This window comes from Lepidochelys olivacea (assembly GCF_965140295.1).
Source record: "Lepidochelys olivacea isolate rLepOli2 genome assembly, chromosome: 14".
Classification (NCBI taxonomy): Eukaryota; Metazoa; Chordata; order Testudines; family Cheloniidae; genus Lepidochelys; species Lepidochelys olivacea.
This window is the reverse complement of record NC_140424.1, coordinates 26,570,322-26,595,128: the sequence shown is the minus strand read 5'-3', so window position 1 is coordinate 26,595,128 and position 24,807 is coordinate 26,570,322. Positions and strand designations below refer to the sequence as shown.

Sequence of the window (24,807 nt, the reverse complement as noted above, 5' to 3'; positions counted from 1 at the left end):
TCATTAGCTTCAGAGTCACAGGCCCAGCAGAATGGTACACGGTTCGAATGCCATCGAACTAAACACAGCATGGCCAGCACTTACCAATGAGCTCAGGCTTCTTACTGGACATTATCTGGTAAAAAATATGATAACTCCTTTCACTAGCCAACTGAAATGTTACCTGGGATTTCTCCAGGAGATCTAACAGGGCAAAAAGTCAGACAGAGTTATTGTCCCAGGCGAATCCGTTACCAATACTGTTCAAATACTGCCCGTAAGAGCTTGCTGCCACTCACAAGTTTCAATATCTGCTGAAGCCAGCTTCCCTGTGGTCCCAAAGTGGATCCGGATGAATTTGCCCTATTGAATGATACAAACCCAACTTATATAATTATACCAACACACATGCTGTGCAATGAGCAGCTACAGCAATCAGTGTATTTCATGTGGGATATGTTCTCTGCCTCCACTCCAACAATTGAAATGAACTCACAAAGCACGAGGAGTTGTCGTTCCTCACTGTCTTGGCATTGCCAAAGGCCTGAAGGAGCGGGTTGGCCTCGATTATTTGATCCTCCAGAGTTCCCTAGGTGCAGTACAAAGACTTCCAGTTAAACCTTGTAGTCACTTCAGGTGGAACTTTGGAAAGGAAATATTACAAACCAAGCACCTGCAGATTCCATGACATCCCTCTTGTCTCTGGCTCAGTGAGGTCTTTAAGTACACACCCAACAGTAAGCCTGCAAGTAGTCCCACTGACTTCAGTGGAGACCTGCTGAGAACCAGCCACTTCCTTAAGCATCTTAGCTGAACCAGGGCCCACTATGGACGTTTGCCATTACGTACCCACATGCTCACTGCCATTAATGAATGGGAAGTTCAGGGTTATGCTGGGATTTTCAAATCTGCCTTGGGGAATCAGGCTACCCACTCCCACTTGCTGATGTCCAGTGGAAGGTGGGCATCTTTCACGATCCCAGATGCCACCAACCACAGCAGTCACGCAGGTGTGCCTCATCCCCTGCCCCAGGACACAGCAGTCCCAAAGGTGAACGTTGCCCCCCCATGCACACAGCAGTCATGCAGGTGTGTGTTACCCTCCCCACACGCACACAGCAGTCCTGTAGGCATGCTATACCCCTCCACACACAGCAGTCCCATAGGCATGCTGTACCCCACATGCACACAGCTGTCCTGTAGGCGTGCTATATCCCACAGGGACTTTAGGCTAAAAAACCCTCAGACACTAAACAGTGAATTTAAATATTAGAAGCAGAAGAAATTTCAAAACCGTTGGGAAGGCACAGGAATAATGCACTAATGTAGTGAGCCTAAAGTGGAGAGGAGGCAGGGTTGTTTAACCAGTGGGGCTGCTGGTCACTAAGGCCTTCACATCAAAAGAATATATATGAAAATCTGTATGTGGCCCAGAGGCTACTCAACAGAGTCCAAGCAGGCATGTACCTCCTCGCCCCAAGTTGAAAAGGGACTAGGAAGGCAAGGAGTGACCCAGCTGTGGCCAAAGGGCAAGGTTGAAGAGGGTGTTTGACCTGAAGAGAGGTCATTCTGACAATGGAAATGCAGCCCTAAGTGAGGCACTGGTAGGAAGGAAATTAGGAGGCTCAGATGGAATTTGAGGAGCAAATGCCAAAGATATAAAATCGGACTTCAAGCATTGCTGTTCTTCATCAGAAGCAGAAAGCCTCTGTGAGAAGCTTTGGGTCTACTGGTCCACCTAGGAGCAATTAAGGAGGACAAAGATATTGCCGAGAGGCTAAATAATTGCTTTGCATCAGCCTTCACCACAAAGGATACAGGGAGATACCTGCTCCTTTTGGTAATAAGGATGAGGTTCGCTCAGGGATGGAGGTTTCAAAAGAAGATTTGTTGGAACAAACCAATACATTAAAGAGCACCAGGTCACCAGGAGCTTAACAATGAAACACCTGAGCTGCTAACGAATCATTTGGAGTCTCATTAACCTCAGCTCCTTTGCTGGAGTGTTGGAGGGTAGCAAATGTTGTTGCTAGAATTAGAGGCCTCAGGGTGCCCCTGGGAATTACAGAGCAGGAAATGTTACTCTGGTATCAGCTGAGCAAGGCCTTTGTCAAAGTCCCTCACAAGACACTCTTAGCCTGTTAAGGAAACTGATGGCCAGATGGTGGCCATGACTCCCCAAGGGCATAGGGTGTCAGGCTCCCTGGTGCCAGCTACCTGCATTGCAGCTGGAAGCCTGGGGGAGGAGAGTAGCCTCCTCTGAACCCCTGCCCCATGCAGTACATTCTTCACCAGGCATTGTCACTGGCTGCTTCTTGGGCTACTCTTGGGGCAGCACAGCAGTACATGGCAAAGAATGGACTGACCCTGGAGACGGGAGATAAACAAGATATAAAACATGATCAGGGTAAAGAAATAGTGCTCAGTAGAGAGCGGCAGGCAGGCTGAACAGAAAAGCCCATTTGCAAGCTACATGTCAGATGCTGTTATGCTACCAGGTGCCCTGGTATTGTTGAGACGGAGCCAGTATTCCAGTCCGTCTAACCGGAAGATTTCAGACCGGAATAAACTCAGCAGAGGGCAGAGCAGGTTGTTGTGCATCTGAGAGGCTCCTACTTCTCCTTTACATTCAGTGCATGCTGCACAGCCTCCAGCTCAAGTTGAGATCAGCACCTACCTGGAGAGCAGCTGGCGAAAGCTGAGCTCAGGCAGGCCTGCAGAGATGCTGGTGGGAAGTGGGAAGTGCTTCTGAAGAACTCGCTAACCTCATCACAGCCTGACAATCCAAGGCATCGGCCTCAGATTGCTAAGAGTCTCCTTGGACTCTGCCCTGCCTTTGGACACTCAAATAGTCGTGGAGCCAAAACCCCTTTGGTCTGAGCCCCTTTCTCTCTGACCACGGCAATCCACGTCCTGGTGCACCTGGGCCTGGTTAATGCTGTTCTCTGTATTTCCTAATACGCTGCTCCCTCACTGGCTCCTCACTGAACAAAATCCAGTTTGTGGTTGATGTCCTGACTCTGAAACCATAGGCACCGACTCCGTGGGTGCTCCGGGGCTGGGAAAAATTAGTGGGTGCTCTGCACAGGCGCTGATTCCGTGGGGGTGGGGGCGGGGGTTAGCACCCAGTGGACAGTGGGGAAGTTGGCGCCTATGTCTGAAACCCTGCATGGAATGGTCCCAGCTACCAGTGGCGCCCATCAGAGGCAGTTGGGGGGTAAATGCCCGTGCCCTGTTCAGAGTCCTGTAGGCCGCAGAGCTGGGGGGCCAGGGCCCGACCACTTTTGCACAAGGTCCCGTACTAAAGCAGTACAGCTGCTCCTGGTACAGTCCAGAGCATCGCCGCGTGGAAAGTTGGCCCAGCCACCCCTGCGTTGCAGCAGAGCGGGACTGAGCCAAATGGTGTTGTGACCTGGCACATGGGGAGTCTGTTCCCGTAGGGCAGAGCCTGGGGGGTCTGCTGAGACCTCGACTCCAGGCAGCCTTGGCTCATGCACTATGTAAGAGGGGAGACTCCCCATCCAAGGGAGACTTGGGGTCTCTGCAAGGAGGTGGATGAGCGGGGACAGAAACAGGGTCCCTGCCAGGAGCAGGGGACAGGGACCAGAATTTGCCTCCCTCCCACCCCTGAAATATCTGAATTGACACCACTGCCATCTACCTCACAACCCTCCCTTCACAACCACAAGCTCCCAGAGCAGCTGCGTTTTGCTCGACTATAGATATCGTCGACCAACAGAGGGCACCTGATGCTCTTGGGAAACAGAGCCTCCATGACTAGAACTCACTGCCAGGTGAAATAAGAGGGGCCACTAACCTCAGCGCATTCAGAGCTAAATGCAGCCACTAGAGAGTCCATACTGGCCCCCAAGCCCCAACTCTTCTGTTTTCCCTGGACAGGCGTGTGCTGAAACAAAGCACGGGAAGGGGATGCTACAGATCTACCTGCATTTTGCTGGGCTGCTCATCTTTCTTCTTCTCCACAGCAACTGCAATTGTTGCAAAGTACGGGATGACACGCTTGGTGTTCACAGTCTTCCCAGCACCAGATTCTCCGCTGTTGGGAGAAAAAAATATGCACTTGTAAAAAAAATTAAATCTATTCTTCCTATCCTTCCATCTTACTCACAGGTACTGGAATATACTCACGTTATCAGGATTGACTGGTTATCACGGTCTGAAAATAAAATGGTACAAAGAGCTATCAAATGGACTGTAGTGCACATTGCATCCGAAAGCCAAACTCTGTTCTATCTCCACCCCCACCGGCTCCACCAAACCAAGAGACTCTGGCTGTGGGAGTGATTTTAATGTTTCCTTTCCAAAGTTGTGGTCGAAGCTGAGGAATCACCACACTTGGCTGGAGCTTGGGTGTGCAGAAGGGGCCAGTTGCAGAGCTGACTGGGCTGGAGTTAGTTGTTCACAAGACTCTGGGTTTTCTATCAATATTTAAAATATTTATTGACTTAGAGTCAAATTCCCTGCCCTGCTCTGTCCCTAGCTCCCATCTGGAATATGACACGTCTCTGTGCTCAGTTGCAGGGCAGGCTCTTCGGGACCGCTGCCAACTGGTGCTGTTCGAGTAGTACCCAAGCTGTTCTAACCTACACTGGAGCTAGGGCTGGTCAGAGAATTGGGGAGCTGTAACCAGTTCCTTGATGCCCCCCTTCTCTGCGGCACTGAACATTAACCCCTCAGGCCCTGATTCTGCCTCACTTAGATATGCAGAGCAGTGCCAAAGTCTGAACTGTCAGGATATGCCGCAGACTTCAGTATTTGCTTAGGAAGTCAGGATTTCTTGCTCTAGGCAGAAAATATCCTTCCTAGCCTGTATTAGCTTGACAACTCCCAGAAAAGCTAAACTTTCTGGCAGAGGGGATGGCTAACGTCATGATATTAGCGTGGTCTCAAGCCCATTTCCTCTAGGAGTCCCCAGGCAGCAGCCAAACACAGATGAGCCAAGATTCTAACTCCTCATGAGGGAAGCCATTATTTGTCTCCCCATTTTATAGATGGAGAGACAAAGGTGAGAGAAGGGAAGTGACTTGTCCAAGCTGACTCAGTGAGCTACTGGAAAAGCTGAGCCTAGAAACTAGAGGTGGGGGAAAATTTTGGACAAATAATTTGCCAAAAATGCAGTTTTGGTGGACCCCAAGCTAGTCACAAACTTGACCTGATAGTTTCAGCTTAGAAGAAGGTTTTCAAACCATGAATCGATCCCACTTTATAACCTTTAGCCCAGTGGTTACAGCAGTTTCCTAGAATGTGGGAGACCCAGGTCTGAATCCCCACTCTGGAGCAGAGACTTAAGTGCACAGCTTCTGCCTCCCAAGAGAGCAGCCTAACCAGCAGGCTATACTGGGGTTGGGACCTCTTAATCTTGCCTGTTGCAGCTGTTCAACTTTGAATACATTCTTAAATGTTTATTGGGCCAGAAGGAAAGAGAATGGCTCTGTACCCTGGTGATTAAGTGACTCCTCAGGAAGGTAGGAAATATGGAGTCAAATCATCTTGCTGCCTGATTCAGAGCTGAGTACCTTCATCACCAGGCTATGGTCTCTCACTTTGGTCCAATGAATAGTGAAATCTTTATGCTTAAATGTTGAGTTCTGTTAACTGGGCAGCCAGCCCTGCACAAAGCTGCAAAATACTAGGCTTTTCCCCTCCAGATAAATGACTCACCAGTTAACATGAACTGATAGGCATTGTCAGAGATGGAGAAGATGTGGGGTGGGGCCTCTTGACGCTTCTTGCCCCTGTAGCCAGCCACCACTTCTGGGTTGTACACTGGCAGCCACTTGTAGGGGTTGACAGTGACACAGAAGAGGCCTGAGTAGGTCTGTACAAAGAAGAATGGAAGGACTGTTAGTTCTCATGTGCCCATGAGAATTAAATATCTTTATTCAGAAAAGAAGTTTTAAAAATCCGTTTACTTAAATCATCCAGGCTGCGTAATGTTCTTTGAGGTTATACAAGACAGCGGACTCATGGAGGTGAGTCATCATCACCATGTCCTCGATTTTATCGTATTTGGGAGGATACCTTTTGTAGTGATAATCAAGGTGGCCATTTCCAGCAGTTGACAACAATGTCTGAGGAACAGTGGGGGTGGGGGGACTAAACGTGGGGAAATAGTTTTACTTTGTGTAATGACGCATCCACTCCCAGTCTTTATTCAAGCCTAAGTTAATTGTATCCAGTTTGCGAATTAATTCCAATTCAGCAGTCTCTCATTGGAGTCCGTTTTTGAAGGTTTTTTGTTGAAGAATTGCCACTTTTAGGTCTGTAATCTAGTGACCAAAGAGATTGAAGTGTTCTCCGACTGGTTTTTGAATGTTATAATTCTTGACATCTGATTTGTATCCATTTATTCTTTTACGTAGAGACTGTCCAGTTTGACCAATGTACATGGCAGAGGGGCATTGCTGGCACATGATGGCATAGATCACATTGGTGGATGTGCAGGTGAATGAGCCTCTTACAGTGTGGCTGATGTGATTAGGCCTTATGATGGTGTCCCCTGAATAGAAATGTGGACACAGGTGGCAACGGGCTTTGTTGCAAGGATAAGTTCCTGGGTTAGTGGTTCTGTTGTGTGGTGTGTGGTTGCTGATGAGTATTTGCTTCACGTTGGGGGGCTGTCTGTAAGCAAGGACTGGTCATTACACAAAGTAAAACTATATCCCCATATTTATTCCCCCCTCCCCTGCCACACACCATTCCTCAGACATTCTTGTCAACTGCTAGAAATGGCCTACCTTAATTATCACTACAAAAGTTTCCCTATACAGGGAATTATATTTTTAGAACGGAATCTATCAAAGTGTATTATGAAGTCAATCTGCCCTTCATAGGAATGTCAAAAACAGAGAACCCGTGCAGAGAACCGGCAAGAATGATCAGAGGTCTCTCTCTTGAAATTTATGTTGTTCTTGTTTTGGTTAATTTTCCTTCCAACTTTGAGCAATTTAATATACTATTTCAGAAAGAAAAAAGTTCATAATTTTAAGTCAAACACACAGATTCTTTTCTCATGTCAGATAAAATTTTGAGCACCACATTTTCAAAGCTGAATACCACTGTCTCTGCAAAATATAACCGTGCCTACTGAAAATGAACATTTGCAGGCCCAAACCCGGACATTGTGCACTCAAACGTAGTTCAATAACGTAGGTAACTGGGACAAACTGATGGGTTGGATTTTAGTGATGTGTAAAGAGATGCATAATTTGTAAAATCATCATATAAATAATACCGACTGAAATGTGTAACTCTGAGCGCACCCCTTCTGTGTAAGGTGAATGAAACATCGCTGCATAAGATGTCTTTCCTGGAGACGAGTATCATATAGAACTTTTTTCCTGTACTATACTATTACTGGGTTATAGCAATAAACCTGACTGATATTGGTTATTTGGGCTCTTGAATATATTTTATAACAAACCAAACTGTGGTCAAGCAATTTAGTTGGGGATTGGTCCTGTTTTGAGCAGGGGGTTGGACTAGATGACCTCCTGTGGTCCCTTCCAACCTGGATATTCTATGATTCTATGAATTGACTATGCAATTTATGAACAGCAAGCAATTTGTAAACATCTGGAGGATAAAAGGGTAGTAAAGAATAGTCAAGATGGATTTGTAAAGAACAAATCATGCCAAAACAACTTAATTTCTTTCATTGATGGGATCATTGACCTAGTGGATAGGGACAAAGCTGTAGACATAATATATTTTGATTTTAGTGAGACTTTTGACACAATCCCACATGACATTCTGATAAGAAAACTAAGGAAATGTGGTCTAGATGAAATTACTATGAGGTGGGTGTACAACTGCTTGAAAGACCATACTCAAAAAGTACTTATTGATGATTCACTGTCAAACTGGGAGGATGTATCTAGTGGAGTCCCATAGTGGTCTGTCCTGGGTGCATAGGATCATAGAATCATAGAAGATTGGGGTTGGAAGGGACCTCAGGAGGTCATCTAGTCCAAACCCCTGCTCAAAGCAGGAGCAACCCCAACTAAATCATCCCAGCCAGGGCTAACATTATTCTGGGGTATATTAACAGGAACACTTTATGTAAGACACAGGAGAAAATTGTCCTGCTCTACTTGGCACTAGTGAGGCCTTAGCTGGAATACCATGCCCAGTTCTGGGTGTCAAAAGAGGTGGATAAACTGGGGAGACTCCAGGGGAGCAACAAAAGTAATAAAAAGCTTAGGAAACCTGACCTGTGAGGAAAGGTTACAAAAACTAGGCATGGTTAGTTTTGAGAAAAGGAGACTGGGGGGGGAACCTGATAATAGTCTTCAAATATGTTAAGGGCTGTTCTAAAGAGGACAGTGATCAGTTGTTCTCCATGTCCACTGAAGGTAGGAGAAGAAGTAATGGACTTTAATCAACACCAAGATTAGACATTAGGGAAAGCTTTCTAACCATAAGGCTAGATAAGTACTAGAAGGGGGTTACCAAGGGCAGTTGTGGTAACCCCATCATTGGAGGTTTTGAAGATCAGGCTGGACAAGCATCTGTCAGGGATGGCTTTAGACAAAAGACTCAAGTTAATGGTCTGTTGATGTAGAGGACCGTCAATCCAGTTATCCAGAGGGAAGGAAACAACATGGGAGCCTCAGCAGTCGTATTGCTGGATTGGGGTTGAAAATGCTGACCAAAGTAAAGAGTGAGGCCCTAAATCACTTCTTCTCCCCACCACATATAGTCATTTAGGTCTTGTCTAGACTGGGACAAAAGGTGCTTTTCCCCTACTCAAGTTAGGTCAGTTTAACTAGCTAGTTTAACTAGCAGCTAAAAAGTTAATGGGTCATTCTTGACATTTGACAGGACAAATGGTTCCTGGATTATTCCTTACCTCTCTGGCTCTGCCCATATGTTCTGATGGACACGTCTCATTTTCAATGTCTCCTGTTTCTCCAAAGGGTGACTGCTTTCCACAGCACAGAAACTGAAACAGAAGAAGCAAAAACTACATCTCTGTCTGGGTTCCTCTTCTCTTACCAATCTTCCCTCTGGCAGACTGCTGCAGGATGAGTTGCATTCAGGGGAGATAAACGTTATTCTCTGTCTTCCTTACTCTGGGTCAGGATTTCATGACCCCATGGCTGCAGAAGGCAAGTAGCATTATAAATAAATATATCATTATAGCAGTTAAGAACAGAGGTTAAAATGTCTTAGGGCCTGATCCAAACCCCATTGAAACCTCTGGGAGTCTTGATTACAGTTGGCTTTGTATTAGGCCCTAAATTGTCCATTCACAGAGCCAGAGGCTAATCTGCCATTCCCTCTGCTCTTCACCTGTCTCTCTCAAATATCTGGACTCAAATTTTCAAAAGTTGCTGCTGATTTTGGGTGCTCAACAACAGATATTTGGGGCTGATTTTCATTTATGCTGAGCACCCACAACTCTATACAAAGCCCCAGACAGGAGCTGCAGGTGTTCAGCCCTTCTGGAAACTGTGCCTCCCTAGCCACACTTGGTCCTTTCTTGGCAAAGGGCACTGGATTATCTCTCGAGGGCCCTTCCAGCCTGACAGTTCTAGGATTCTAAGGCTTCAATAGGCAGGACTTTGCCAAGTGGTACAGTGAGGACTACTGCAGCTTTGAAGCTACAGCCAGGTCATATTGCTGGCCTGCATTCTGCGGGGAGGAGTTCTTTCTCCTGAGCCCATCCTACAGAAGCCCCAGCACACGGCTCCTTTACACGGTGCACTGGTCTGCCCCATAAACAATGGTGTTTTTTATAAAGCGCATGCCCTGAGGCACTCAGGTCCATGCACAAGCAGTGCTAGATACAATACAAATAACAGAGATAAATTATTTAAAAGGCCAAAAATGTTGCGTCGTTAAAAATGCGTGGGGGGGATTCCGACACAGAGGCCATAGCACTGAACATGGAAAACACCTCTGAAAAAATGTGATTTTCCAACTGTGTTAAAACCTGGGCAGGGGGGATGCAAGCAGAGGAGGACATGTGGCGGAGGGCAGGGCTACCCTCAGGCGTCATCACAGTAATCGCACAAGCACCTGCGATGGCGGAATGGTGACACACCTGAAAGGTGTGGGGGGGGGAATGCAGATACTCACCACAACGAAGCTCTAAGAGGAGGCCTTGGACAGTGCCAGAGCCCACTTTAAGAATAAAAAAGGTCAACTTAAAGTCCAGCAGCCCGCTCATCACATGAGTCCAGTGTAGCGAATACTGGCTAGCTGTAATGTGATCAAAGCGGCTCCGTGCTACGAGCAGGTGTGCTGCTGTACTCTGCACCATCTTCAAGCAACTGTGGAGTCCTGCTGACAGCCCTGTAAACCGGGAAGTGAATGATCAGCTCTTTTGCCCACAAGGGCAATGGCTTTGTAGGACAAACAAGTGCACAAAGTTTGCAGCTGACACTTTTTTGTATCTTGTCGGTGTCCAGTGAAATGGTGTGGTTGGAAATAACGCCAAGATGCTTAGCCTGACACATTCCTTCTGACTGGTCCCTCAGCAAGTGGGGTCATTCAAGGAAGCAAAACCCTCCTTGCGCCAACTATCCCTATCCAGCAGCAAAAGTCCTCGGTCCTCAGTGAATCACAGCTACATTGACCAGTACCTAGAATGCTAGTATTCAAAACAAAGAAAAGAAAGGAACAACAATGTAGGTAACTGGGACAAATTGATGGGTTGGATTTTAGTGATGTGTAAAGAAATGTGTAACTTGTAAAAACATTATATAAATAATACCAATGACCCTCTCCAGATTTTTACCATCCTTGTTCAAGTGTGCATACCAGAATTAGACACAGTATCCAGCAACAGTCTCTGCTGCATTGCATACAGGATAATATCACCTCCCTTGTCTTAGCTGATATTACCGTTTATACAGCCAAGAAGCACATTAAGTCTTTTTGTCACAGTATCGCACCGGGCGTTCATGACCCCTACATTCTTTTCAAAGTCTCTGCTTCCCAGGATGCAGGTCCCCAGCCTTTCAGTGTGACCTACTCTATTTGTTCCTAGATCTATAACCTTGTGTATGGCTGCCTTAAAATTCATGTTGTTTAACTGCCCAGCTTTCAATGTGATCCAGATTGTTCTGCATCAGAGGTTTGTTCTCATCATTATTTAGGGCCCCAATGATCTTTGTGTCTTCAACAGACTTTATCAGCAGTGATTTGACTGAATCCTGTTAGACCAAAACCTGATTTCATGTTTTTTCATCTATGGTTCATGCCAGGATGTTTCAGAGGGGGATCACTGGGGGAAACCAGGCGGCATAATCTAAAACCACCAGGATATATTTGAACTCCACAGTGCTCTTTGTGAAGAGCCCCACGAGGTCCGTAGTGAACCTCTTGAATGAGGTGCTAATCACTGACAACAGGACAAGGGGAGCCTTCAGCACTTCACATCGAGGGGAATCGTCACCTTACCCAAGGGCTGCTTACAGGCCCTAGACTCCCCGGTTCAGACCTGGCCAAAGCTGTAGTACATTATGGGACAGTCATGTCATAGGTGCCCAAACAGATAAAACTATTTCTGGCCGCCTAAGCCTGTTTTTGGAGTTGGGCAAGTGCATTGGCTCACCCAAGGTCTGAGACTTCCCCACTATGTCTAGGTCCCCAGGTATTCCCCAAGATGCACAGGGTGGGAGCCTCAGGGTCCTCCATCTCTTCAGGCAGTAGGGCGCTGGTCTGCTCAGGTCCTGCAGAAGGCTCGGCTTCCTAGAAGCAAGGTCCACTGAACTTTAAACTTCCTGTCCCATCCCAGAACTTCCGGTGAGGGGGGAGAGTTTGACTCCACCCATCAGGGGGAGGGTAGTGTCTCTCACTCTTAAATCCAGAGGGAGGCCACTCTGCCTCTCTGCAGCTACAAATATAATTAATGCCAGTCAGCATGGTTTCATGGAAGGCACGTCTTGTCAAACTAACCTTATTTTGACAGGATTACAGGTCTGGTACATAAAGGTAACTGTCTTGGTATAGTACATTTGGATTTCTGCAAGGCATTTGTCTTAGTACCACATAACATTTTGATTAAAAAGGTTGCATTATATGAAACTAACAAGGCACACATAAAATTGATAAAAAATAATCTGGCTCATTGACAGATCTCAGAATGTAGTTGTTAATGGGGAGACATCAATATGTCTGGCTGTTTCTAGCATGGTTTCACGGGGATTGTTTCTTGGTCTATTCTATTTAGACACTATTTAATATTTTTATCAACAATCTAGATGATGATATAAAACCTTTTCTGGTAAAGTTTGCAGATGACATGAAGATTGGTGGGATAGCAAATAATGAGGACAGGTTACTGCTACAGAGTGATCAGAATCACCTAGTTAAGTGGTCATAATCCAACAAAATGGGTTTTTAATACAGCCAAATAATAATACATCTGGGAACCAAGAACACAGGTTATACCTACAGGATGGGAGACTCTGTCTTGGAAAACAGTGCCTCAGAGAAGGGATCATTGTAGATAATTGCCTCTACATGAGTTCTCAGTGCAATGCTGTGGCAAAAAGGGCTAATGAGATTCTTGGATGTACAAAAAGAGAATATTGAGTAGAAGTAGTTGTGACGCTTTGGGGTTCAATACAGAGCAGTAAAGGATCATGTCGCCACCTGCCCTGCAACTCTGGGTACCTTCAATGCAATGCTGCTGCAGCTCACATTCCTGACAGCCACAGCCAGCAGACAAGCTTTCAGTCACAGCAAGGCTTCTACTGCCCAGTTACTCTTTGCAGAATGATGCCAGCACCCTCCTAGTCCTGAATTTCCCCCAAATCGTCCAGCCCTTTCACTGAACACTTACTGAAGTTATTAAATTCATTGCTCCTATGAAGAGACATTACACTGCAGCTCATTAATTTAACTGGGGTTTGACAAACACTCTTATTTCAATCATAGCACTGATTTGGTTTATAATAAAGTAAAACAAGTTTATTACACAAAAAATCATAGATTTAAGTGACACCAAGTAGAAGGAATAAAGATAGAAAGGGAGACAAGCAAACAAAAGTAAAAATATGCTTCTCAGGCTAAAACTTAAGTTACAATCTTTGACAAAGCAGGTTAATCACCTGTAGTCAGTTTCCAGAGACTGCAACCACCTTGGTTGAAGGATCCAACATTCTGTGAATTCAAGAGCTCTGGCCCCTTTTAATCCCCCAATGATGGATACCAAAAAGGCTTTCTGTTTCTGTTTACCTTTCCCATAGTTCACTGACCCTGCTCCAAGCAGCAGGATGGCTTCGTGTTGCTCTTCTCTTCCTGTTTACTTTCCTCCTCTCTGCTGATTCGTATGTAAATAGGGCTTCCACTGTTTTGATTCCACACTGCTTAATTTACATTGGAGACACATAGATAGCTGCCTTCCCTCCTGCCTGAGAGAAAAACGGTCACAGACTTTAAAACATAATAGCGAGTATCCATAATTCTCATAGAAAGTTAATACAGACATTTCACAATGACATTAACCACTTGTGTGTCACAGGCTTTCATAGAAGACCTTACTCAATATACTTTTAAAACACACTAATATTGTTTACAATCAGTTGATTCAATTGCTTATCATTTGAGGTTCAGATCCCCTGTCTTTATAGAACCAGGATTTCGGTGGGGAAGCAGAAAGCCACCCTGGTGGCAAACCTATTCAGGAGGCCAGTGAGGACCTGGAGGCAGTCCCCAGCACCAGTAGGAGCAACTCAGGGGGCAGAGTTGAAACTGATCCTGTAAAATTAGGCCAGATCAGTTCTGCACATGAGAATTTTGGGCAGGACCAAGCCTATGATCTGCTATATGCAAACATGAGGGAGGAGGTAGTGGAGGTAAACGGCATGCCCGTAGAGAGGAAAACCAAAGGCCCAGGGCTGTACTACGTGGTCAAACACAATCTGTTGTACCACATAGCCCAAATATGGTGGAGGGGGGAGAAGTTGAGCAGCTCTTAGTACCACGGAAGCACACAAGGGTGGTGTTAGAGCTAGCTCACAGCCATTTATTTGGAGGACACCCTGGATAGAGTCTAAGGAGGTTTTACTGGCTGGGAGTATGAGTGGAAGTCTAATGCTATTGCACCTCCTGCCCAGAATGCCAGATGCACAGTCCCTGACCTCATTTACGGGCTCCGTTGGTGCCCTTGCCTGTTATTGAAGTCCCTTTCAAAAGGATAGCCCTGGACCTAGTTTGCCCTCTAGAAAGATCGTCCTAGAGCCACTGAAGCATACTCGTCATCCACACCACATGGTACCCAGAAGCCAGTCCTCTAAGAAACCCCACGTCCAAAGCAATAGCAAAAGAACTGCTCCAGGTTTTCACGAGAGTGGGCATCCCTAAGGAGATCCTGAACAACCAAGGGATTCCCTTCATGTTGAAATTAATGAGGGACTTATGTACCCTACTCCGCATCCAGGCCTTGCAAACTTCAGTCTACCATGCTCAAACAGATGGCCTGGTTGAGCGATTTAATTGTACCCTCAAAAGCATGATCCAGAAAGTAGTGGCCTGGGACAGAAAAGACTGGGATGCCTTTCTACCAGTACCTGATGTTTGCGATACAGGAGGTTTCCCAGGCATCTATTGGATTCTCCCACTTCGAGCTACTATACAGACACCACCCACATGGCATATTAGATATCACCAAGGAGGATTGGGAAGAATAGCCCGACCCAGGGAAGAATGTCACTGAGCACGTGGCACAGATGAGAGATCGAATAGTCCAAGTGACCCCCATAATACGAGAGCATTTGGAGAAAGCACAAGAGGCCCAGTGGACCTATTACAACTACCGGGAGAAAGCAGGAGAATGGGTGCTGGTACTGGTACCAACAGAAGAAAGCAAGCTCCTGGCCAGCTAGCATGGGCCATATAGATAGTGGAAGCCATTGGGGAGGTGGACTATAAGGTAAAGCAACCAGACCGCCGAAGGCCAGAGCAGATCTACCACGTTAACTTACTGAAACCCTGGTGCGACTGGGAGACAGATAGATGGCTCAGAAGGGCAGGTGTGGATATCCCCTGAACTCATTGATATGATCCAGCGGAACCAAGACGTGTTCTTCATGCAGCCGTACTACGATGGTCCAACACCATATCACCTACCCCGGGGCAACGATAACGATAAAACCATACCAAGTACCAGAAGCCAAAAGGGAAGAAATTAGGGTGGAGATGAGGAGGATGCTGGAACTTGGGGTTATTGAAGAATACTACAGCCAGTGGTCCAGCCCTATTGTCCTACTCCCCAAGCCTGATGGCACCCTGAGGTTTTTTAACGACTGCCGGAAGTTGAACAAAATATCCCAATTTGATGCCTACCCAATACCACACATCGATGAGCTAGTTGATCAGTTAGGCAAGGCCCGATACTTGACAACTCTGGACTTGACCAAAGGCTATTGACAAATCCCGCTGTCTGAGGATGCCAAGGAGAAGACCACCTTCTCTACACCTGACAGACTCTTCCAATACATCATCCTCCCTTTTGGTCTCCATGGGGCCATGGCCAGCTCTAGGTTTTTTCCCCCCCAAGCAAAAAAAAAAAAAAGGGTGGCCGGAAGGCCGCCCCTGGAACTGTGCCGCCCCAAGGATGTGCTTGCTTTGCTGGTGCCTGGAGCCGGCCCTGAATGGGGCCCACGCAACATTCCAACGACTAATGGACGAATTACTATGACCCCACGCCAACTATGCTGCCGCCTATTTAGATGACGTAGTTATCCATAGCCCTGACTGGGAGATGCACCTTAAAAAGAAGAAGAGGTGCTAGATGCCCTTAGTCAGGCCAGCCTCACCGCCAACCCTCCCAAGTGTGTGGTCGGACTCGCTGAGGCCAGATACCTCAGGTATGTAGTAGGAAGGGGCTTGGTGAAACCTCAATGGAAAAAGGTATAGGCAATACAGGGTTGGCCCCGACCAGTCCACAAAAATCAAGTCAGAGCATTCCTAGGGATAGTGGGGTACTATCATAGATTCATCTCTCACTTCGCCACGAGGGCATGGCTGTGATGGACCTGATAAAAGCTCGGGGCCCAAATATAGTAAAGTGGACCAATGTGGCGGAAGACTGAGATGCATTTACAAATTTATCAATGGCCCTTTGCAGTCATCCAGTGCTCATAGCCCCAGCCTTCGAGAAGGAATTCATCCTACAGACAGATGCCATCCTTTCGCAGATGGTGGGAGAGGAGGAGCACCCAATCCTGTACTTCAGCTGGAAACTCCTCCCCAGGGGGCAATGGGACACCGTTGTTGAAAAGGAATGTCTGGCAGTTAAATGGGCCACAGAAACTCTCTGATACTACTTACTGGGGCAGCAGTTCACCATCATCACAGACCATGCTCCACTCCAGTGGATGCACAGAAACAAGGAGAAGAATGTGAGAGTGTCTAGATGGTTCCTATCCCTGCAACCCTTCCATTTCCAGGTACAGGTACAGCATAGGACCGGAAACCAACACGGCAATGCTGATGGCCTGTTGCGACAGCACTGCCTCTGATCCCAAGTAGCCCAACCATGTGGTGGTGAGCGGGGCTGGGAGCGGGAGGGAAGATATGTGATACAGCAGGGCCAGAGGGAAGCAGGAGAATGATAGATGGGAGATACATAAGCCTCAGGATGATCAGAGCCGTAATCCCTGTGGACTGAGGAGAGGCTACTAAAGGTTAATTAGAGCACCTGGAGACAAGTAAGGCCCTGCCAGAGACCTAATAAAAACCCCTGCTTCAATCAGACAGGGAGCGGGAAGGAGAGCTGACTGTAGTTTGGAGTACTGTTGTTAACCAGAGGATCAGAGAACCAGAGGAAGGGAAACCCTGCTCAAGCAAAGCACAGGGACTCCCCAGCACACAGGACTGAGAGAAAACCTGCCCAACGGGGGAGAGGGCAGGAAACCCATGAAGCTGAAGGATCTGGGACCTGGAGCAGAGGACGGGCCCGGGTCCCTTCCCTGCTCCCCTTCTCTCTCCTACCAGGGCACTAGCGGAGCCCTCAACGCCCAAGAATAGGGGCAACAGGCAGCGCCCTCACTCATCATACGAAGGGAAAGCAGGGGACCTACCATAATAGCACGGCCAGATCTGATTTGTGGGATCAATTTAATGTAACACAACTTCCAGGAAGTTGAATTTAGAAAAATTCAAATTGGAAATAAGATACAACTTGTTAACGGAGTGAGTAATTAACCAGTGGAACAGATTACCAAGGGATGTGGTAACTTCCTCATTGCTTGGTGGCTTTGAATCAAGACTGGATGGGTTGAGAGCATTCACTTACATCATACAGAAGAATAACTTCCTCTACTCCAAGAATTCCTGGGTGAATTCTGTGGCCTTGTATTTGCATGAGGTCAGATTGGATTATCTTAATGGTGGCCCAAATTCTTTAAAAATGTAGGGATGACAGTTTACAAATATTTAGTGTATGTTTGGTTAGAAAAATATAAGTGCACAAACCTTAATAAGACTCTAGAGCTAATGAATACAACACAAAAGCCACTTCTGGTTCTTTGTATGCAAAGCTCTCTATTAGCTTTATTTACTAGACACTGAGGACAGAATAAACAATAATTACAAAGCAAAGTGACGGAGAGATTCACATTTTGTGCATTTCTTCAGTCACTTTGCAGCATGGAGACATCCTCACTCTTCTCCTTCAATCTTCTTGTGAATCTCTCGGCTCTTCACCCGGAGCTTATTGACCTGAGACTCCGCAATGTCAGCCCGCTCCTCAGCCTCTTCCAGCTCGTGCTGGATCTTGCGGAACTTGGTGAGATTGACATTGGATAGTTCCTCCTGAGGATGGTGAGAGAGTGTTATGAAAACCAAAAGGCTAACAGTTTCCCTTCTCCCACATTTGGGACTTGATTGGATGCAATTGTTTGCTGAGGGGAAGGCCCAGACTCTGTCACCCACTGACCACGTCTTACCTCATCATTTTCTAATTTAGAAAATTTATTTAAAACTAATTGAAATACCTTTGCAAACATTTAAGAGTTATGTATCTTTAGCTGTGTATGTTCACTGATAATTCTGGAGTCTTTTGCATTTGCAAAATGACAGTAAACATGATTGTTACTAAAAGTTTATCCTACGGTGGATGTAGGTTCCTTGTACCTAGACTCATAGACTCATAGGTGGATGGGACAGTGAAGAAATCTGAATGCCAGATGCCACACCATTCCAGCTCATATGCATTTTAAGGGGAACGCTTCAGCTGAGCAGTCTAAAATATCTCCTATTTGCTGATTTTTTATTAGATTCCCCAAAAATTACCTTTCATACAATTAGACTGTGTGCTCATGGTTTTGCAAGAAAAGGACAATTGGTACTTTCTAGTGAGATGCATCTTACAAGAAAGAGGAAGACAGAACTGAATGAAAGGAACAGATCAGTTGTGTTATATCAAAAGCACTATAAACCTGTCACAAAAAACTCAAAAAAGTTTTAGTTCCCTAGTGCAAATCTATCTATCTGTGTGAAACACACACACACACACACACGGAGTGGCTCCTTATTTATGTGTATTGTTGCAGGAAAATCAAAAGTATTCTGATAGATAGTGGGGATTTAAATAATGAGAAGCGCTACTGGACAGGTGATTTACATTCTGGGACAAGATAAGAGGGAGTTTTATATTAAAAAGACTTTAATGGTATTTACTATATGTACTTAATATTTGAGTAGGTAGTGTATACTGTAGGTCAGGTAGCTTCCATTCTAACCCCTTTCTCAGTTGCTCATAAGCTTCTGTTACAAATTCTTTTCAAGAAATGTACAAGCACCCCTGAAAAACAGGTGGAGTGTAAATATTCCACCATAGAATCATAGAATATGATTGAATATGACCAGACTGATAACACCATGCTAAAGAATGTACAAGAGTGGTAAACTGAGCAGGTACAGGCCAAAGGATGTGCAAGCTCTGCTACGATGTACACAAATCCTGATTTGTTCCAAGAACAAAGTCCCTCAGCCATTGCCCCAGGGGAAGAAACATTCTTTGATAATGACAGGTTTCAGAGTAACAGCCGTGTTAGTCTGTATTCGCAAAAAGAATAGGAGTACTTGTGGCACCTTAGAGACTAACCAATTTATTAGAGCATAAGCTTTCGTGAGCTACAGCTCACTTCCTCAGATGCATCTCATCTGAGGAAGTGAGCTGTAGCTCACGAAAGCTTATGCTCTAATAAATTGGTTAGTCTCTAAGGTGCCACAAGTACTCCTATTCTTTGATAATGTGACAGCATTTTCTGGCTCTGGCAAAATTGCAACTTAAAGGAATTATTTGTATCTGAATGAAATTGTGTTTACTGCAGCCTCCCAGATCCATTGTTCTGGGTTGGCACTGTGTTGTGGGAAGCCCTCTCCCAACGATGTTGCTCTGAAGCCATCCAGGTGTCCATAAGGGATTTTACCATGAGCAACACAAACTAATTCTCTGTGTACTTGAGCTGTTGTGCAAAAAAACAGCCACAAGGCATCAAACAAATTCCAGGGACTTAGATAGGCAGACATACAGACAGACAATTAGTGGAAAAAAACTTAATATCATTCTCCTCGAAGTAACAGAATTTCTATCCCATCAGAGGATGAATATTCGCCCACCTCAGAATGATACTTACAGCCTCCTCAGCTTGTCTCTTGTAAGCTTTCACTTTCAGTTGTAGTTTGTCTACCAGATCCTGGAGCCTGAAAACATTCTTGCGGTCTTCCTCGGTCTAGGAACAGTTTGTAATGGAAAAAAGTCATTTCATTTCCAAATTATTTGTCTATTTCCTTCATATTACACAGTGAAAGCAATGTTGCGTATAAAACGTTTTGGTAAGTAGGATAATAAAGATTATAACATGGATATTTTAATAGTCTTTCAAATGATTTCCTGATGAACTCTTTGTTTTTCCATAGTATTACTGTTAACAGTCTTGCTGTTTGAGAATGGCAATAAAAATTCTGTGCTGCAGGTTCACATGCAAACAATTCGTGCTCCCCGGAGAAGGATGTGACAGCACAAAGGGCCTCCCTCCTTACCTGATAGGTCAGTTCCTTTACTCTTCTCTCATACTTGCGCATACCCTTGATAGCATCAGCACTGCGTTTCTGCTCATTGTCAACCTCACCTTCCAGCTCGCGCACCTGGAATGAGAAATGGATCGTTGAGTTTCACTGTGACTGGACATAGGAAATGCTCCTAAATGCACAAATATGGGGAATACGCACTCTGGACTCCAGTTTCTGGATATGCTTCTTTCCACCCTTCAGTGCCAGCTGCTCTGCCTCATCCAGACGGAGTTGCAGGTCCTTCACCGTCTGGTCCAGGTTCTTCTTCATCCTCTCCAGGTGGGCGCTGGTGTCCTGCTCCTTCTTCAGCTCCTCCGCCATCATGGCCGCCTAGTGAGTAAAGAAAGGAAACCGGTCCAGAAAACCAGCCATTTCAGGTGCAAACACGGCCATGTTCTCCAAAGAAAGGTGCCTTCAACTCACATCAGTGATTGCCTTCTTGGCCTTCTCTTCTGCATTACGCGCTTCCTGAATTGTCTCCTCCATTTCACTCTGGATTTGGGAAATGTCTGTTTCCAGCTTCTTCTTCGTGTTGATCAGGCTGGTGTTCTGTTTAACAACAATAGACAAGACATTTTTACAGTTAGTCCCAAAATATTGACTCTGGAGCATGAACTGAATATTTGTGTTTAATGTACAGGTTACTATTAACATTTTGTAAAACAGAACTCTCCTCTAAATGAATTATCACTGCAGAACATTGGCAGATAGTGACGTGCTATGAATATTTTGAGACAGAGCTCTCAAAAACATTACCCCTCCCCACCCAGTCTGTGACAAACCCTGTATACCAAGGCGGTGTGCTTGCAGGAAGGACAGAAGTAGTGAGTGAATAAAGAATATATTAATACAAAGAAAAATCTTTCTCATTGCCTTAATAAAGGTAGCAGTGAGGAGTACTTGGCAAATAAACACAGAAAGCACCTCACACACATTTGATTATATTGCCATGTATTGACAATTTAGTATAGCACACACTTCAACGTGTGTCATTACAGAAGGGTACAAAAAGAAGATCATCTTTTAAAGTCTACTGGTGATATCATCCCTTGTGAAAATAGGTTGGAAATACCTGCCAGGTGGTGCAATCTGGTCAGCTCCAAAAACAAAATAATTGCCCTTTAGAAACACTTTCTGAGCCCCAAATATCATCTCTGCAAAGATGATTTAACAGTATCCATCAACAGCAACTACGTCTGAGGCAGGAAACCCACCAGCTCTCCCTTCGGACTGGTTCAGAATGATTCCAAAAGGCTACCTGAGGCCCCTGATATCGCCCTCCATCACTCAACTTCAAGTATTGCTGTAATTGCCTCTGACCTTCACAACCCCCATGTAGCCTTCAGCATGGACTTGCAGGTTTCTGCTTCCATTTCAGCAATGGTCCATCCTACTGAATATTGCCACAATGCTCATTTCAGACAAGGTCTTTACTGCTTCTTATCACTGCCTATCTCTGCTCTTTGGAGAATGTGCTGTGAATATTTTAAGAGCTCTCACAAACGTTATCTCCATAGCTTGTGGCAAACCCTATGTGCCAATTGTTGTAAATCTGGTCCATTCCAAAACAAAATAATCACTGTGTAGAAATACCTCCTGAGCCCCAGGGGGATGGCAGAGATGACTTAAAAGTATCCAATGATGGAAACTGTATAAGAGGCAGGAAAGCCACACCCAGAGCCTCTGAGACACTTGCCCCCCTCCATCACATCACTGCAATTATAACCTTCGTCATCCCTGTGTCGCCTTCAACAAAGCAACATGAAGGAAACCAAGGAGGGCCTTGCAGCTTCTTGCTTTCTGTTTAACAAAGGTCCATCCTATGGACATTAGCGTAAAGGCCATTTCAGGAACAAAAATCTTCTAAACACCCTCTAGCGCTGCTCTTTGGAGCAGGATACCTACAGAGCAGTCTCCTGCTTAGGGGTTTGTGGGATTTCTTTTCACACTAGACCCTGACCTGGGTGTGCAGGAGCTGAACTCGTTCACTTGCATCCAGAAGCTCCTGTTCAGCCACTTTCCTGGCCCTCTCTGTCTGTTCCAGAGCTGCCCTCAGCTCCTCAATTTCGGCCAGCATCAGGTTAGCTCTGCGCTCTACCATGGCCACCTGCTCCTTCAGGTCTTCTTGGCTTCGGAGAGCATCATCCAAGTGAATCTGGGTATCCTGTAAAACGAGTGAGAGAAATTACGTGGAGGCACAGACTCCTTGGCATGCTGAAAAGACCAGCTGAACTATCGCACTAGGCATGTGTGGCTTAGTGTACCTTGAGCACTCCTTGTGTGTTTCGCAGATTCTTCTGTGCCTCTGCAGCCAGGCGGCTGGCATGGCTCAGCTGGATCTCCATTTCATTCAGATCCCCCTCCATCTTTTTCTTTAGCCTCAGGGCTTCATTTCTGCTCCTGATCTCAGCATCCAGGGTGCTCTGCATGGACTCCACAACTCTGACATGGTTTCTCTTCAGCTGTTCAATTTCCTCATCTTTCTCAGCAATCTTCCTGTCAATTTCAGACTTTACCTGGTTCAGCTCAAGTTGGATGCGGAGGATTTTGCCCTCTTCATGTTCTAGGGAAGCCTTAACAAGAGCAAGTGAAGGGTCAATAAAGGGACAAAATAGTTTTTTCCTTCCACATAAAGTGTTAGATGCTCCCACAAACTGGAATGTAGTGCTGTGGGTAGCATGGGCACTGAGTACATAGCTTCCAGCACAGCATGTGCTGTCCTCCTGTCCCTGTGAATTATCCCACCGTGTTTACAACAGGATACAGCTCCAAGGTTTTTGACTCTCTCTTTGTAAAGCAGTGACTAATGGCATGTGTACCTCAGCTTCCTCCAGAGCGGACTGGATTTCTGATTTCTCTTGCTCAATCTGCTTCTTCATTTTCTCCAGCTCATGGATGGTCTTTCCCCCTTCTGCAATCTGCTCTGTGAGGTCAGAAATCTCCTCTGTTGGGTTACAGACAAATAACGCAATCAGACAAAGGGCCCAAAGAGAGAGAGTCTCCTTAGAAATGCCACAGGCACAGACAGATTCACTTTAGAGTTTAGAGTAGCAGCTGTGTTAGTCTGTATTCACAAAAAGAAAAGAGACTAACCAATTTATTTGAGCATAAGCTTTTGTGAGCTACAGCTCACTTCATCGGCTGCTCAGATAAATTGGTTAGTCTTTAAGGTGCCACAAGTACTCCTTTTCTTTTCACTTTAGAGTGTTGACAAGCTTTCCAGAAGCCCCATGTTAGGAGAAGAAATCCGGGGACTTACGCTGCAAGTTCTTGTTCTCACGCTTCAGAGTTTCAAGTTGATCCAAGGTTTCCTCATAAGCATTCTTCATCTTAAACAGCTCCGTGCTGAGCGAGCGAGACTCCTTCTGGGAAGCTTCCAGTTCAGCCTGCATTTCCTCGTATTTCTGCTTCCATTCTGCCAGAACCTAAAGAACAACAAGACCTTAGTCTAAGCAATGGAGATCACTAGCGGATGCTCCATCCAACACCCACAAGGCTGAAATACCTTATCGAAATTCCTCTGCTTCTTATCCAAAGCTGCGCAGGCAGCATTAGATCTTTCCACATCAATCATCAGGTCCTCCACTTCATTCTGCAGCCTCTGCTTCGTCTTTTCAAGGGAAGCACATTTGGAATTCACAGCTTCAACATGTTCTTCAGCATCCTGCAGACGCTGGGCAAGCTTCTTCCTGGAAGATTGTAAATACAGCTCCCACTTAGTGAGTAAATACGGCTCCCATTTAGTGAGCAGTATGGGAAGAAATCTGTGTGCAGCTGCTCTGGGATTTGTGAGAGCAGAATCACCTCTTCTGGGCTGTGACCCGAGTGCATACATAATATGTGCCCTCTCCTAATCTTGGAAACACTACTGCACTTGGACTGTCCCTCTATTGTTTCCCAGGACATATATACACTTTAGTTTTTCTTTTTCTCTGCCATCACACCTGGGCCCCATATACTCCATGTTCTGGGCATATCGTTGGCCTCTTCCCATTTCCACATTACATTCTTGGTTTCTTCCAGCCCTCCCCCCATCCCAACACGTACTTGGCCTCTTCCAGTTCCTCTGTGCGCTGAATGGCATCCGTCTCGTATTTGGTTCTCCACTGGGCAACTTCACTGTTGGCCTTGGACAGGGCACGTTGCAGCTCACCTTTCGCTTCCTGCTCCTCCTCATATTGTTCCCGGAGCAAGTCGCAGTCATGGCGAGCAGACTGCAAGGCGTGGGCCAGTGCGTTCTTAGCCTGGAGACACAACAGGAGTAGCACAGTGATGTAGTTAAATATCCTGGGGATCCTTCTGACAGTGTCCTCCGTCAGCCGATGGAGTGGTAGAAACCCCATTGTAGGGGGCATTTAAAATTGATCTGGATAAATATAAATACACTGTCTAGTTTCCAGACTGATATGATTTTATATGAGGTTAAAGCATCCTTTGTAGACGATGAATCAGGCATCAAATGAAACCGCCAACCTTCAGATGAAGACAATACGGATGGAAAAATCCTCACCTTTATCTCCTCCTCTAAGTGCCTCTTCAGTTCCTCAATCTGTTGGGTAAAAGCCTGCTTGCCTCTTGAGAGCTGAGAAACTAATGTATCTTTTTCCTCTACCTGGCGTGAAAATTCACCTGAAAAGGACAAAGTGAAATAGGAGGGATTTAATGAGACTCAAATGAAAATGATGGAAACAATGTTTTTTCACAAATGAGACAAAATCATATGTTAGCTGTGAGAAACTCCTGTTACATCATCCAGTCTATCTCTCTGCC

At 45.7% G+C, this 24,807-nt stretch overlaps 1 protein-coding gene across 2 annotated transcripts in view; it reads right to left on the bottom strand.

Moving 5' to 3' along the window:
• Positions 1-17,482: 17,482 nt before the first annotated feature.
• LOC311531210 (myosin-1B) overlaps positions 17,483-24,807 on the bottom strand; it is a 28,895-nt gene continuing 21,570 nt past the window's right edge. The window contains exons 28-39 of one of the 2 annotated variants that reach the window (XM_084648413.1): positions 24,548-24,666; positions 24,085-24,281; positions 23,543-23,726; positions 23,297-23,462; positions 22,857-22,981; positions 22,302-22,610; positions 21,998-22,201; positions 20,461-20,586; positions 20,197-20,367; positions 20,008-20,112; positions 19,602-19,697; positions 17,483-17,772 (exon numbers count right to left, since the gene is read on the bottom strand). In XM_084648413.1, the coding sequence (XP_084504539.1) occupies positions 17,620-17,772; positions 19,602-19,697; positions 20,008-20,112; positions 20,197-20,367; positions 20,461-20,586; positions 21,998-22,201; positions 22,302-22,610; positions 22,857-22,981; positions 23,297-23,462; positions 23,543-23,726; positions 24,085-24,281; positions 24,548-24,666 (1,955 nt within the window). In that variant the 3' untranslated portion in view covers positions 17,483-17,619. The remainder of the gene's footprint in view (positions 17,773-19,601; positions 19,698-20,007; positions 20,113-20,196; positions 20,368-20,460; positions 20,587-21,997; positions 22,202-22,301; positions 22,611-22,856; positions 22,982-23,296; positions 23,463-23,542; positions 23,727-24,084; positions 24,282-24,547; positions 24,667-24,807) is intronic. The other variant, XM_084648414.1, reaches the window with a different exon arrangement.